The sequence below is a fragment of the Salmo salar genome, chromosome 29 (assembly GCF_965601325.2).
Source record: "Salmo salar chromosome 29, fSalSal1, whole genome shotgun sequence".
Classification (NCBI taxonomy): Eukaryota; Metazoa; Chordata; class Actinopteri; order Salmoniformes; family Salmonidae; genus Salmo; species Salmo salar.
The window spans coordinates 39,247,972-39,264,167 of NC_138319.1; the positions used below are offsets into that span (position 1 = coordinate 39,247,972).

Genomic DNA, 16,196 nt, shown 5'->3' on the forward strand with positions numbered 1-16,196 from the left:
TATAAGATATTACATGGTCCATTACATCTCACCTTGGTGTGTGTGTGTGTGTGTGTGTGTGTGTGTGTGTGTGTGTGTGTGTGTGTGTGTGTGTGTGTGTGTGTGTGTGTGTGTGTGTGTGTGTGTGTGTGTGTGTGTGTGTGTGTGTGTGTGTTTTTCTGGCTACAGACCGCATAGTACCACTTTTAAAGGGGTATGGTTTTGCAGTTTTTTTCTTCAAGGTCAGAACACATAGCTACTGTTTAATATATGTATTCTTGATTTTATCAACTGATTTAACAGTGGCGCTTCCATCCCTATCCTTGCCTCCGAACTGGGCTTGAACTAGGGACCAAAAACGTAATACTTTTATATGAAAACATTTTTCTATGTGCTATGCCACGGACCCTCTGAACACGTGTCGTCCGTATAGTAGCAATACCAGTCAGATCACAAAAGCTGCAGAGTAGCAGTCCTTACAGGACAGTGGTCCTTACAGAGTAGCAGTCCTTACAGGACAGTGGTCCTTACAGGGTAGCAGTCCTTACAGGACAGTAGTCCTTACAGGACAGTGGTCCTTACAGAGTAGCAGTCCTTACAGAGTAGCAGTCCTTACAGAGTAGCAGTCCTTACAGAGTAGCAGTCCTGACAGAGTAGCAGTCCTTACAGGACAGTGGTCCTTACAGAGTAGCAGTCCTTACAGGACAGTGGTCCTTACAGAGTAGCAGTCCTTACAGGACAGTGGTCCTTACAGAGTAGCAGTCCTTACAGGACAGTGGTCCTTACAGAGTAGCAGTCCTTACAGGACAGTGGTCCTTACAGAGTAGCAGTCCTTACAGGACAGTGGTCCTTACAGAGTAGCAGTCCTTACAGGACCGTGACCTTACAGAGTAGCAGTCCTTACAGAGTAGCAGTCCTTACAGAGTAGCAGTCCTGACAGAGTAGCAGTCCTTACAGGACAGTGGTCCTTACAGAGTAGCAGTCCTGACAGAGCAGTGACCTTACAGAGCAGTGACCTTACAGAGCAGTGACCTTACAGAGCAGTGACCTTACAGAGTAGTGACCTTACAGAGCAGTGACCTTACAGAGCAGTGACCTTACAGAGCAGTGACCTTACAGAGTAGTGACCTTACAGAGTAGCAGTCCTTACAGAGCAGTGACCTTACAGAGCAGTGACCTTACAGAGTAGCAGTCCTTACAGAGCAGTGACCTTACAGAGCAGTGACCTTACAGAGTAGTGACCTTACAGAGTAGTGACCTTACAGAGTAGTGACCTTACAGAGCAGTGACCTTACAGAGCAGTGACCTTACAGAGTAGTGACCTTACAGAGTAGTGGTCCTTGGAAAACAAGTATTTCTAGGTCTCAGTGATTAAACGCTACTAGTGCACCGCTAACTAGCTATCCATTTCACATCAGCTACACTGACATCTCTCTCTCTCTCTCTCTCTCTCTCTCTCTGCCTCGCTCTCCATCTCCCTCTCCTCTCCAGATCCTGGCCATCCTGTCTATCTTGTTCATAATTCTCTCCACTATCGCCTTGTCCCTCAACACCCTGCCAGAGCTCCAGGTGCTAGATGAGTTCGGCCAGGCCAACGACAACCCCCAGCTGGCCCATGTTGAAGCCATCTGCATCGCCTGGTTTACCATGGAGTACCTCCTCCGCTTCCTCTCTTCACCCGACAAGTGGAAGTTCTTCAAAGGTAAATATACGCTTAAACCCGCTCCTCAACTAAACTGGAACTGACATGACCGATTCACGACGGAGCATTTTTATTTATTATTTTTGCAGCATCATCGCCTGCTTAACAGATGAACATTACTTTTGTCTTTCGATTTGTGTTTTAGTTACTAATACTGCCCATTTTTATAGTTGAAATGTAAGTTGTACTCGCAATTCAGCTTGTTGCTGCCACTTGTACAATGTCTTGTTGAAGTAAAAACTGTTTTACCACTCTCTTTCTCCCTACCCCTCTCCCTTGCTTTCTCTCTCGCTCTCTCCCTCCTTCTCTCCCTTTCTGTCTCAAAGGTCCCCTGAACATCATTGACCTGCTGGCCATCCTCCCTTACTATGTCACCATCTTCCTGACGGAATCCAACAAGAGCGTTCTACAGTTCCAGAACGTTCGGCGTGTGGTGCAGATATTCCGGATCATGAGAATATTGAGGATTTTGAAGCTGGCCAGGCATTCCACAGGGCTGCAGTCTCTAGGTCTGTATGCATGTTGTTTAGCCCAGTGTTTCTTAGTCCTGGTCCTGGGGACCCAAATAGGTGCTAGTTTTAGTTTTTGCCCAAGCACTACGCACCTGATTCCACCAATGAAATGCTCAATGAATTGATTCACGGGAATCAGGTGTATAGTGCTACGGCAAAAATATGGTTCCCCAGGAACAGGACCAAGAACCACTGTTGTTTGACTCATTAAGAGCGTACAGTTTAAGTTGTTCTACTCTAATCTAATATAGGTTTCACCCTGAGGAGGAGTTACAACGAGCTGGGCCTGCTCATCCTCTTCCTGGCCATGGGCATTATGATCTTCTCCAGCCTCGTCTTCTTCGCCGAGAAGGACGAAGACGCCACCAAGTTCACCAGCATCCCCGCCTCCTTCTGGTGGGCCACCATCACTATGACTACGGTGGGTTACGGTGACATCTACCCTCAGACTCTGCTGGGTAAGATAGTTGGGGGTCTCTGCTGTATCGCCGGGGTGTTGGTCATCGCTCTGCCCATCCCCATTATCGTCAACAACTTCTCCGAGTTCTACAAGGAGCAGAAGAGGCAGGAGAAGGCCATAAAGAGGCGGGAGGCTCTGGAGAGGGCCAAGAGGAACGGTAGTATCGTCTCCATGAACCTGAAGGACGCGTTCGCCCGGAGTATGGAGCTGATGGATGTAGTCGTGGAGAAAGGAGGAGAGGACAAACTCTGTGTGGGCCTGGACAACCACCTGTCCCCCAGTCGCTGGGCCGGCACACCCAAATGCGCCGCCTCTGACACCAGTCTTCATTCCCTGGATAAGACGTTCCCCGAATCCATCCTCCTGGGGTCCACCCACCGCATCACCATCACCACCAGCAGCAGCCACCAGCGGCGGCACCTCGGTAGCCCTCAGTTCAGAGGCGGTATCCCCGAATTCAGAGGCGGTACCTCTCAGCTTCTTAACGCTCAGAACCTAGAGACCATGTACAACCAGATGGCCAGGTCTCAGTCCTTCACTAACCTCAACACTTCCTGCTCCCTGAGCACCATGAGCACCTCAACCGCCTTCACCGCCACGACAACCCCAGAGTTGCAGCAGCACCAGCACCCAGGGTCCCCTCCTGCCTCGGCCCCGACCTTACAGAAAATAGAACTGGAGATGCAGGAAGTCCCGCACTCTTCTTCTTCGATGGAGCCCTTGCTGAAGGAAGGTGAAGGAATTCAGAGCCTGCCCAGCGTGGATAGCATCACCAGCTGCAGGGACGAGTTTGGGGAGGGCTCTGTATATGGAAGGAAGTTCCCTCCGTCTCTGGACCTCCTCCCAGAGTCGAGGGTCGATGACATCCAAAGCCCCCAAGATGCCACCCTCCTCAAAGACAGGATGTATGGGTTTGTTCCCTATGACCAAGATGGTGCCACAAAGTCCCCCAGAGACGACGCAGAGAGCTTCAACAGAACTGTCGAGAACATCCGGAACTCCCTGAGAGGCAGCATCAACCCTGTCGTCAAGGGAACCAAAGGGTTAAAGGTCATTTTCATCGAGGGCCCCCCCACCGAAGCCCCCCCGACGCCACCCAGCACCACCTCACCCCAGGACATCAGCTCCAGCCTCCTGGAGGATGAGTCCCCTGAGGGGGAGAGCACACCGCTCCTCCCCAGCACAGGGGCCCTCGACCTGGGCACAGAAGATAAGATCTTCCCCCTGTCCCCTGAGAGGCTGATGGTAGTGGTGGACACCCCACCAGGGGACGAGGACACCCCGGACCAGAGTCTCGGGGCTCAAGGGTTGGCCAATGAGGAGAAGAACCTGATGGAGACAGCGGGAGCGGCAGGAGGGGCGTCGGCGGGGAACTGCACCCAGGGTATGGTGGGGGGAGGGGCGAGTGGGGAGGGTAAGGTCGACATCAACCAAAGTGGACACAAAGCAGAGAACCACATGTTCACACCAGAGATCCCCCTGATGACCGGGAAAAGCAGTATGTCCCCAACCTGTGAAACCAGCATGTGACTGTAGGGGGCACTCTGGGGGAAAAGACTCACTGGAACTACAATTAAATAACCTGCTGAGAAATACGAAGAAGAATGAGAAGAAAGGGAGGAAATAGGAGGAAAGTGAGATGAGAGAAAAAGGGCCAGATAGTGGAAGAGATATTTTTTGCATGGCATGACAAGTCCCTTTTACGTGTGTTGTTGTTTATTGCTGAAACAGAGACTGCAGAGGTTTATTGCTGAAACAGAGACTGCAGTAGTTTTGCAGACTTAAAACTTTGGAGCTCACAAATCGAGAAACTCATATGGACATATTTAAGAGGAGGACATTTTCAATCCTGATGTATATTTCAGTCTTGTTTCTTTTTTTCTAGCAACAGTGAAAAATGCTTATCTTTAAAAAAAAAAAGCATGCATTTAAAAATAGATATATAGGTATATTTGACGGTGCTTAGTTTGCTGAAAGCGCTCAACATACTATGACAACAAAGGCAATGACAATTCACAGAAGAAGAGGCAGAAAAAAAATCTACGTTCGCCAAAGGTACAAATATTTCTAATGTGAGGAGAAAGGGAGTAATGCATTGACAGACCTCAGACAGAGGCTTGTGTTCCAAATGGCACCCTATAGTACACTACTTTACACCAGAGCCCTATGGCACCCTATTCCCTATACAGAGCACTACTTTAGACCAGAACCCTAAGGGGGTGTTGCAACGTAGCGACCTATGACAAACATATCATGACCTTTTCGTTTAAATGCAACGTGTAAAAACCATTGATGACTATGTCATGTTTTTGTGTTGATGAGATTTATGTATGAACTGCAATGTTAAAACATGAATGTCTTAGGTTTGCGTTATAATTGGTTTGGGTTTTCAGTGTAATAATGTCATGCTCAAAAGACCTTCAGCTTAATGATGATTAGTATATACGTTGGAAATGATGTTTCAAAAAAATGATATACAACTGTAGTTGCCAAAATATGTAATCAGTGAGGACAAACGGGGCAAACGCTTCAGCTACTAGCCTCAACTTAATAAATAAGTATATTTATTTCAGCTTGGTTTCAGCAGGCGAGATAGGGTTTTAGAAAGAAGAAATCATTAGGTCGGTTGAAATACAACACTATACCTCCTCTGCTTCTTGATTCCATCAAAATATCACACAATATATTATTTACTCTCTGACAATGTGTACTTCTGAATGTAGCTTTTACGAATTTAAATTCTATGAATACAATAAAGTAGGATTACAGTTAGTTAAGACAGTCCTAGAGGTGTAATAGAGGGGCCTACAGTTAGTTAAGACAGTCCGAGAGGTGTTCTAGAGGGGCCTACAGTTAGTTAAGACAGTCCTAGAGGTGTTCTGGTGGGTTCTACAGTTAGTTAAGACAGTCCGAGAGGTGTTCTAGAGGGGCCTACAGTTAGTTAAGACAGTCCTAGAGGTGTACTAGAGGGGCCTACAGTTAGTTAAGACTGTCCTAGAGGTGTTCTAGTGGGGCCTACAGTTAAGACAGTCCTAGAGGTGTACTAGAGGTGCCTACAGTTAGTTAAGACTGTCCTAGAGGTGTTCTAGTGGGGCCTACAGTTAGTTAAGACTGTCCTAGAGGTGTTCTAGTGGGGCCTACAGTTAAGACAGTCCTAGAGGTGTACTAGAGGGGCCTACAGTTAAGACAGTCCTAGAGGTGTACTAGAGGGGCCTACAGTTAAGACAGTCCTAGAGGTGTTCTAGAGGGGCCTACAGTTAGTTAAGACAGTCCTAGAGGTGTTCTAGTGGGGCCTACAGTTAAGCCAGTCCTAGAGGTGTTCTAGAGGGGCCTACAGTTAGTTAAGACAGTCCTAGAGGTGTTCTAGAGGGGCCTAGAGTTAATTAAGACAGGCCTAGAGGTGTTCTAGTGGGGCCTACAGTTAAGACAGTCCTAGAGGTGTTCTAGAGGGGCCTAGAGTTAATTAAGACAGGCCTAGAGGTGTTCTAGTGGGGCCTACAGTTAAGACAGTCCTAGAGGTGTTCTAGTGGGGCCTACAGTTAGTTAAGACAGTCCTGGAGGTGTTCTAGAGGGGCCTACAGTTAGGACAGTCCTAGAGGTGTTCTAGTGGGTTCTACAGTTAGTTAAGACACTCCTAGAGGTGTACTAGTGGGGCCTAAAGTTAGTTAAGACAGTCCTAGAGGTGTTCTGGTGGGGCCTACAGTTAAGACAGGCCTAGAGGTGTTCTAGAGGGGCCTACAGTTAAGACAGTCCTAGAGGTGTTCTAGTGGGTTCTACAGTTAGTTAATACAGTCCTAGAGGTGTTCTAGTGGGACCTACAGTTAAGACAGTCCTAGAGGTGTACTAGAGGGGCCTACAGTTAGTTAAGACAGTCCTAGAGGTGTTCTGGTGGGGCCTACAGTTAAGACTGTCCTAGAGGTGTTCTGGTGGGGCCTATAGTTAGTTAAGACTGTCCTAGAGGTGTTCTAGTGGGGCCTACAGTTAGTTAAGACAGTCCTAGAGGTGTACTAGAGGGGCCTACAGTTAGTTAAGACAGTCCTAGAGGTGTTCTGGTGGGGCCTACAGTTAAGACAGTCCTAGAGGTGATCTGGTGGGGCCTACAGTTAAGACAGTCCTAGGGGTGTACTAGAGCGGCCTACAATTAGTTAAGACAGGCCTAGAGGTGCTCTAGTGGGTCCTACAATTAAGACAGTCCTAGAGGTGTACTAGCGGGGCCTACACTTAGTTAAGACAGTCCTAGAGGTGTTCTAGTGGGTTATACAGTTAGATAAGACAGTCCTAGAGGTTTACTAGTGGGGCCTAAAGTTAGTTAAGATAGTCAAAGAGGTGTTCTAGTGGGGCCTACAGTTAGTTAAGACAGTCCTAGAGGTGTACTAGTGGGGCCTACAGTTAAGACAGTCCTAGAGGTGTACTAGCGGGGCCTACAGTTAGTTAAGACAGTCCTAGAGGTGTACTAGTGGGGCCTACAGTTTAGACAGTCCTTGAGGTGTACTAGTGGGGCCTACAGTTAAGACAGTCCTAGAGGTGTTCTAGAGGGGCCTACAGTTAAGACAGTCCTAGAGGTGTTCTAGAGGGGCCTACAGTTAAGACAGTCCTAGAGGTGTACTAGTGGGGCCTACAGTTTAGACAGTCCTTGAGGTGTACTAGTGGGGCCTACAGTTAAGACAGTCCTTGAGGTGTACTATTGGGGCCTACAGTTAAGATAGTCCTAGAGGTGTACTAGTGGGGCCTACAGTTTAGACAGTCCTTGAGGTGTACTAGTGGGGCCTACAGTTAAGACAGTCCTAGAGGTGTACTAGAGGGTTCTACAGTTAGTTAAGACTGTCCTAGAGGTGTTCTGGTGGGTTCTACAGTTAGTTAAGACAGACCTAGAGGTGTTCTATTTGGGCCTACAGTTAAGACAGTCCTAGAGGCATTCTAGTGGGGCCTAAAGTTAGTTAGGACAGTCCTAGAGGTGTTCTAGTGGGGCCTAAAATTAGTTAAGATAGTCCAAGAGGTGTTCTAGTGGGGCCTACAGTTAGTTAAGACAGTCCTAAAGGTGTATTAGAGGGGCCTACAGTTAAGACAGTGCTAGAGGTGTACTAGTGGGGCCTACAGTTAGTTGACAGTCCTAGAGGTGTTCTAGTGGGGCCTAAAGTTAGTTAAGATAGTCCAAGAGGTGTTCTGGTGGGGCCTACAGTTAAGACAGTCCTAGAGGTGTACTAGAGGGGCCTACAGTTAAGACAGTCCTAGAGGTGTACTAGAGGGGCCTACAGTTAGTTAAGGCAGTCCTAGAGGTGTTCTAGTGAACCCTACAGTTAATTAAGACAGTCCTAGAGGTGTTCTAGTGGGACCTACAGTTAGTTAAGACAGTCCTAGAGGTGTACTAGAGGGGCCTACAGTTAAGACAGTCCTAGAGGTGTTCTGGTGGGGACTACAGTTAAGACAGTCCTAGAGGTGTACTAGAGGGGCCTACAGTTAGTTAAGACAGTCCTAGAGGTGTATTACAGGGGCCTACAGTTAGTTTAGACAGTCCTAGAGGTGTTCTATTTGGGCCTACAATTAAGACAGTCCTAGAGGTGTATTACAGGGGCCTACAGTTAGTTAAGACAGTCCTAGAGGTGTTCTAGTGGGGCCTAAAGTTAGTTGAGACAGTCCTAGAGGTGTTCTAGTGGGGCCTAAAGTTAGTTAAGACAGTCCTAGAGGTGTTCTAGTGGGGCCTAAAGTTAGTTAAGACAGTCCTAGAGGTGTTCTAGTGGGGCCTAAAGTTAGTTAAGACAGTCCTAGAGGTGTTCTAGTGGGGCTTAAAGTTAGTTAAGATTGTCCAACAGGTGTTCTAGTGGGGCCTACAGTTAGTTAAGACAGTCCTAGAGGTGTTCTAGTGGGGCCTACAGTTAGTTAGGACAGTCCTAGAGGTGTTCTAGTGGGTTCTACAGTTCGTTAAGACAGTCCTAGAGGCGTTCTTGTGGGTTCTACTGTTAAGCTAGCCCTAAAGATGTTCTCGAAGGCCCTACAGTTAGTTAAGACTGTCCTAGAGGTGTTCTAGTGGGGCCTACAGTTAGTTAAGACAGTCCTAGAGGTGTACTAGAAGGACCTACATTTAAGACAGTCCTAGAGGTGATCTGGTGGGGCCTACAGTTAGTTAGGACAGTCCTAGAGGTGTACTAGAAGGACCTACAGTTAAGACAGTCCTAGAGGTGTTCTAGTGGGGTCTACAGTTAGTTAGGACAGTCCTAGAGGTGTTCTAGTGGGTTCTACAGTTAGTTAAGACAGTCCTAGAGGTGTTCTAGTGGGTTCTACAGTTAGTTAAGACAGTCCTAGAGGTGTTCTAGTGGGTTCTACAGTTAAGGCAGTCCTAGAGGTGTTCTAGAGGGGCCTACAGTTAGTTAAGACAGTCCTAGAGGTGTTCTAGTGGGTTCTACAGTTAGTTAAGACAGTCCTAGAGGTGTTCTAGTGGGGCCTACAGTTAAGACAGTCCTAGAGGTGTTCTGGTGGGGCCTACAGTTAGTTAAGACAATCCTAGAGGTGTTCTAGTGGGGCCTAGAGTTAAGACAGTCCTTGAGGTGTACTAGTGGGTCCTAGAGTTAAGACAGTCCTTGAGGTGTACTAGTGGGTCCTACAGTTAAGACTGTCCTAGAGGTGTACTAGTGGGTCCTACAGACAGTCCTAGAGGTGTTCTAATGGGTCCTACAGTTAAGACAGTCCTTGAGGTGTACTAGTGGGTCCTACAGTTAAGACAGTCCTAGAGGTGTACTAGAGGGGCCTACAGTTAGTTAAGACAGTCCTAGAGGTGTTCTGGTAGGGCCTACAGTTAAGACAGTCCTAGAGGTGTACTAGAGGGGCCTACAGTTAGTTTAGACAATCCTAGAGATGTACTAGTTGGTCCTACAGTTAAGACAGTCCCAGAGGCATTGTGGTGGGGCCTACAGTTAGTTAGGACAGTCCTAGAGGTGTTCTAGTGGGGTCTACAGTTAGTTAAGACAGTCCTAGAGGTGTACTAGAGGGGCCTACAGTTAGTTAAGACAGTCCTACAGGTGTTCTAGTGGGGCCTATGTAGATAATTGGGAGTACCATTTGGGGCAGAACAATATTAGTTTATCACAGAAAAAAAAACATTAGTATTACTTGTACTGTCAGATGACCAATGCATTTGGTCATGTTTTTTATTTATCAGTCTATCAGGGCATTCTAGCTGCTCATTAACACCAGTAAATGAGTAGATTATATTTATTTTTATTTTCCCCTAAATGGGTGGTTTTGTCTCTAGAATCAGTATTGATTCATCATATCCTCATCGTCATCCTGATATCATTACTGTAACTGTCTGGTCTGTGCGTTTCCAGTTTGTTTATTATCTCGATCCTGATCGTTTAAAACATCTCTGTTTGTCTTGCTGTAGTGTCCTGGACTGGACATCATTGTTTGTATTGCTGTAGTATCTTGGACATGATTGAGTTTTAAAACTGAATGATTTCAGTCAGACTTCAAAAACCCTAAGCTTAACTTCTACTTTCTCTGCTTGTTTTCGCAGAATGAAAACACCAGCTGTTTTTATGTTGCCTTTTATTGTAATTGACATGCTGGAATATATATATATATATATATTGCTTTGGCATGGAGCTTGGCTGAGTGTATAATATAAACTTGTGTTGAGTTTGAGAAAACGACATAGATGCCGAACGCTACAGAGTCGAGGAGGAGGTGCAACTTTCCTGTTGGTTCTCATAGTTTAAAGCAGGGGAGAAGGACTACCCCCTATCATAGAAGACACGGAAGTTCAAGGCCGACAGCGGTATGCAGGCATTGTTTACAGAAAACAGGATCCCTCGTTATAGTGAATTGAAAAAATTGCCATCTTTGTGGTCAATCTTCATGTAAATAAAAATGTAAACAAATCTTAGACAAACATGGTACCAATAATTGCTTCTAATACACCAGATGTCCTTGAACCAATTGTTTTAAAACCGCACACAGAAGACGTTAAGGATACTTTGGTTGCTGATGGCAGCCTGCAGTACCCCGGTCGGCCTTCAACTTGAGTTACTCAATGAGAGGGGGGGCAGCACTGAGCTAGCCTGCGTCGTCACTTCCTGGATGAGCTCAAAGTGCGCATGTTGTCTCCATGAGACGCCATCTTAACCAACTTCAGGGTGCTATTGAGTCTTCAGATGGGAATGAATGGTGTCCAGTGATCGATGGCTTTGTCCATTCATATATACAGTCATTGGTTTAAAGAGAGAGAGGTGGAAAGTGCAGTACAGCATTCTGCCATCTATGCAGGCCAAGAATTGTGTTACATTATTTTCTGTCCAATTGGATTTCTAAGTATACAGGCAGACACTAGTACTACACCTGTATTTTTCAGAAGGTATTTAATCGATAAGGCCCGATGGGATGTGGTATATGGCCAATATATCACAAACCCCTGAGGTGCCTTATTGCTATTATAAACTGGTTACCAACGTAATTAGTGCAGTAAAAACTAATATTTTTTCATACCCGTGGTATACGGTCTGATATACCATGGCTGTCAGCCAATCAGCATTCAGGGCTCAAACCACCCAGTTTATCAATCTGAATATATAATGGAGCTATATCTTTAATCTACACTGAACCTACCAAACATTAGAAGCACCTTCCTAATATTGAGTTTTACCCCCCAATTATTTCTGGATGGCTGTGTTGTCAGTCATCTACAATGTGTTGTCAGTCATCCTGCAATGTGTTGTCAGTCATCCTGCAATGTGTTGTCAGTCATCCCGCAATGTGTTGTCAGTCATCCTGCAATGTGTTGTCAGTCATCTTGCAATGTGTTGTCAGTCATCCTACAATGTGTTGTCAGTCATCCTACAATGTGCTGTCAGTCATCCTGCAATGTGTTGTCAGTCATCCTACAATGTGTTGTCAGTCATCCTACAATGTGTTGTCAGTCATCCTGCAATGTGCTGTCAGTCATCCTGCAATTTGTTGTCAGTCATCCTACAATGCCAGATGTCGATGGAAAAAAACTCTGAACAATTATGGAATATAAATTAGAATATCTTAAATGGTATTTATTTATTTCCATGGCAACTAGTAACATGTAAAGCTATTTTATAGTTTGTTGTGAATTAATGTAGAGAATAATTATATTTTTTTGTAAATCAAAACCAAACAAGCACAACCACGATTTAATGCCATAACAGTGACTTTTCATAAAGATGTTATTTATGAGAAGGTGGTCAAACATTAGGCTTTGTTCATATTACAGAGCTGTACAGAAAATGATAACTTTTATAGGGTTAAAACATCAGGTCTTTAAGTAATAGGTACAATATTATTGAGTTCTCAGGATTTCTATCTATCAACTCACTGATGTTTCGATTGGCTTTCATTAACAGGTATAACGTCAGCTAGTACAGTACTTTATAGAAGATGTTGTCGAATCCACATTGATGTCTTGGCTACTAGGGATATCTTACCCCCATCTCCACCCCATCAAACTCCAGTGGAATAGAGGGGAAGACAAACACAGATGGGTGTTTCAGCTGTTCTATCATTCAGGAGAGAGAGAGAGAGAGAGAGAGAGAGAGAGAGAGAGAGAGAGAGAGAGAGAGAGAGAGAGAGACAGAGAGAGAGAGAGAGACAGAGAGAGAGAGAGATCCCCATGGCAGGCTTACAGGAAGACTGGTCCATTGATAAATGGTTAGGGAGACAGTTTTGGGATGCAGGGAAGGACACTAGTCTTTGGACTAAAATATACACTTGTTTCTTGGTGAGAGCAGTCCGTCCTTGTGTAAAGGGAGCGAGAGCAGTTCCCTCGCTTGGTGCCACATATGAACAATGGCTATCGATGTACGCAGACAAGGGAATGTCCCAATGAAAGACTGGCTAAAAGACACACAGGACACACAGGAACACAGGTTCTCACATCGTAAGATGGTGTGTCCAATCCACTACGACAAGAAGTGAAATTGTCGTTCGAGACCCACACAACATCGTGTGAAGTGTGTTCTGTCTCCAATCTGCAGACTTCCCCCCAAAAAAAATCCTTTGACATATTTGGATTTTATTTCAATTTTTCTGTCCAAGATTCATCTGTTAAATGTGAACGGTCATGAAATGTTTCCATGTTTTCTCTCAACGTGATCCCACATGGAAAAGCACTTTGTTGGTATTTGTGTTCAGTAATCGTAAGTGAAGAGTACTCATTATTTTCCAAGTAGCGAAGCAGAGAGACTCAGTTGAATCAGCTATCCAGAACCAAGCTGAATGTTTCTTCAGGATTGTGTACTGTAGTGTTTCCCAACTCTGGTCCTCCAGTAACCCCAACAGCCCAACTCCAGTCCTCCAGTAACCCCAACAGCCCAACTCCAGTCCTCCAGTACCCCCAACAGCCCAACTCCAGTCCTCCAGTACCCCCAACAGCCCAACTCCAGTCCTCCAGTACCCCCAACAGCCCAACTCCACTCCTCCAGCACCCTCAACAACCTAACTCCTGTCCTCCAGTACCCCAACAGCCCAACTCCGGTCCTCCAGTGCCCACAACAACCCAACTCCAGTCCTCCAGTACCCCCAACAGCCCAACTCCAGTCCTCCAGTACCCCCAACAGCCCAACTCCAGTCCTCCAGTACCCCCAACTGCCCAACTCCGGTCCTCCAATACCCCCATCAGCACATGTGAGTTGTAGCCCTGGACAAAAACATTTGATTCAACTGGTCAAGGGATTGATGATTAGTTGACAGGTAGATTCAGGTGTGCTTGTCTGAGGACGCAACAACAAATATGTACTGTTGGTGATACTGGAGGACTGGAGTTGGGAAAACACTGCTGCTGTACAGTATAGAGGCAAACTGAAATAGCACCCTATTCCCTATGTAGTGCACTACTTTTGGCCAGAGCCCTGTGTAGGGAATAGATAGCCATTTAGCACCAAAGTCAGTGCGTGTGTGTGTGTGTGTGTGTGTGTGTGTGTGTGTGTGTGTGTGTGTTTGTGTGTGTGTGTGCGCGTGTGTGTGTGTGTGTGTGTGTGTGTGTGTGTGTGTGTGTGTGTGTGTGTGTGTGTGTGTGTGTGTGTGTGTGTGTGTGTGTGTGTGTGTGTGTGTGTGTGTGTGTGTGTGTGTGTGTGTGTGAGAGTGTGTGTGTGTGCTGAATTTAACTCTATGAGCTAACAGAAAAAAGACAGTGTGCTATGACAGTCTCCTGGTATTACTATTGGTGATACCGTTAAAGTGTTGGAGAAAATGTTGTGTCTTTTATTTTCTTTGACAGAATGGTTATTATTTGTGTCATCCACACGTAAAATTATCGAACTCCCACTTCCCTTCCCACAAACACATAAATGCTACATTCATTGTTTGTTTCCCATGTCTATGTGTAATTCTGCCTCTCTTATTTTGGGGATATTGTTTGGTTTTTTATTCTCTCTTTTTCTTTCAGTTTTAAGAGACATTATCAGTAGACGCCTTTTTAAGATTCAGACTGTTTGGCATATCTTTGTACGCATGCTATTAGTCCCAACAATTATGTGACCACAGAACACTTTGTTATGGTACATGTATGTTAACATTTCTGTATTGATTAGACAGCATCGTTCCCCATTTAAGTCTACTAGCATATGCAGGATAACAAATAAATGTAAATACAACTCATCTGTGTCTTGTCTGCTCTTCTCCTTCTACAAGAAAATTAGCGTCCCAAATGGCACCCTATTCCCTATATAGTGCACTACTGTAGCCTGGAATCAGTCAATTTAGCTAACGTTCCCACTCCCTGTAGTCCATGTCATGTGACTAAGTGACATCTTCATGAACTTGAACATTCTATCACTACTGAGCTCGAGGAGAACAGAGGATTTGATCCTGATTCGACAACCCTCACAGCTATCCTCCAATCACAACGATTATGCAAATGATTATGTACTTTTTCCTCTATCCACAGAACGCATTGATTGGTATCCGGTTCCTAAGCAACCGTTGTCTTTGTCCAGATCAAAAGTTGCTAGCTGACGTTTACATTCTCAAACTAAATAGCTGCCTGCATAGTCCAATTCCAACCATAAAACGTCTTAGCTTTGATTTTAAGCCTTAAAATACAACAACTTGCCTAGCTAACAGCTAACTGTTTGTTTATAAATATTTATGTTATTTCCAATTACCAATTCGGTATTAGATAGCTAGAACATAGCGGCCCTTTAGGGAAAACAACCTGTGGTTACCTTGGTTACCCAATCAGCTCACAACACATTTTCAAGCGCAATTTTCTTGTCTACTTGTTTTTGTCAATTACAAGACTACATTTAAGAAAAGTATTACATGTCTAAAGATAACTTTTCAACACTTACTTCTCCCGAGCATTCTCACTAATTAGAAAAAGGTAATATTGTAGAGTTCCTTTTCATAACGGTGCTAGCAGCCAGGTGAGTGAATGCTAACTAGGAGTTACCCACCTGAACATTAAATGTCTTACTGTACCTGTGATTAAATGTTTTCCACATTCATATCTATGTGTATCCTACTTAGACACGTGTCCCCATATTGTCCAAGCCGTCGCAGAATAGCCTGAAGCCACAGGGCTCTTCTCACAGGCTCTATTTCCCTACCTGGGAGTTTTACGAACCGTAGGTCGGGATGTTTGACCTGGTTGCATGTGTACTGAACAAAAATATGAAAGAAATATGTAATGTGTTGGTCCCATATTTCATGAGCTGAAATAAAAAATTCCAGAAATGTTTCATATGCACAAAAAGCTTATTTCTCTCAAATGTTGTGCACATATTTGTTTACATCCCTGTTAGTGAGCATTTCTCCTTTGCCAAGATAATCCATCCACCTGACAAGTGTGGCATATCAACAAGCTGATTAAACAGCATGATCATTATGCAGGTGCACCTTGTGCTGGGGAAAATAAAAGGCCAATCTAAAATGTGCAGTTTTGTCACACAACACAATGCCACACAATGTCTCAAGTTTTGAGGAAGCGTGCAATTGGCATGCTGACTGCAGGAATGTCCACCAGAGATGTTGCCAGAGAATTAAATGGTCATTCTACAATGAGTCACCTCCAACAGCGTTTTAGATAATTTGGCAGTTCGTCCAACCGGCCTCAAAACCGCAGACCACATGTAAACCACGCCAACCCAGGACCTCCACATCCAGCTTCTTCATCTGGTCTGAGACGAGCCCCCCGGACAGCTGATGAATCAGTGTCAGAAACCGTCTCAGGGAAGCTCATCTGCGTGCTCGTTCTGCATTAGCATCGAATAGCCCCCGTAATATGCAACTTTTCAGGGAAGTTAGGAACAAATATACACAGGGAGTTAGGAAAGCTAAGGCTTTTTCAAACAGAAATTTGCATCCTGTAGTACTAACTCAAAAAAGTTCTGGGACACACTCGGAGGGCCTCTTGTCCAGACTTCTGGCAGTCTCTATGGGGGTGCCACAGGGTTCAATTCTCGGGACGACTCTTTTCTCTGTATACATCAATGATGTTGCTCTTGCTGCTGGTGATTCTCTGATCCACCTCTACGCAGACGACACCATTCTGTATACTTCTGGCCCCTCTTTGGACACTGTGTTAACTAAC

The 16,196-nt window shown here is 45.3% G+C and overlaps 1 protein-coding gene across 1 annotated transcript in view; it reads left to right on the forward strand.

Annotated features, from left to right (window-relative positions):
• Positions 1–14,263, forward strand: part of LOC106590665 (potassium voltage-gated channel subfamily B member 2) — a 115,745-nt gene extending 101,482 nt beyond the window's left edge. Inside the window, exons 3-5 of the mRNA XM_082970639.1 lie at positions 1,471–1,681; positions 2,008–2,190; positions 2,445–14,263. Of these exons, the coding sequence (XP_082826765.1) occupies positions 1,471–1,681; positions 2,008–2,190; positions 2,445–4,183 (2,133 nt within the window). The 3' untranslated portion in view covers positions 4,184–14,263. The remainder of the gene's footprint in view (positions 1–1,470; positions 1,682–2,007; positions 2,191–2,444) is intronic.
• Positions 14,264–16,196: the final 1,933 nt, after the last annotated feature.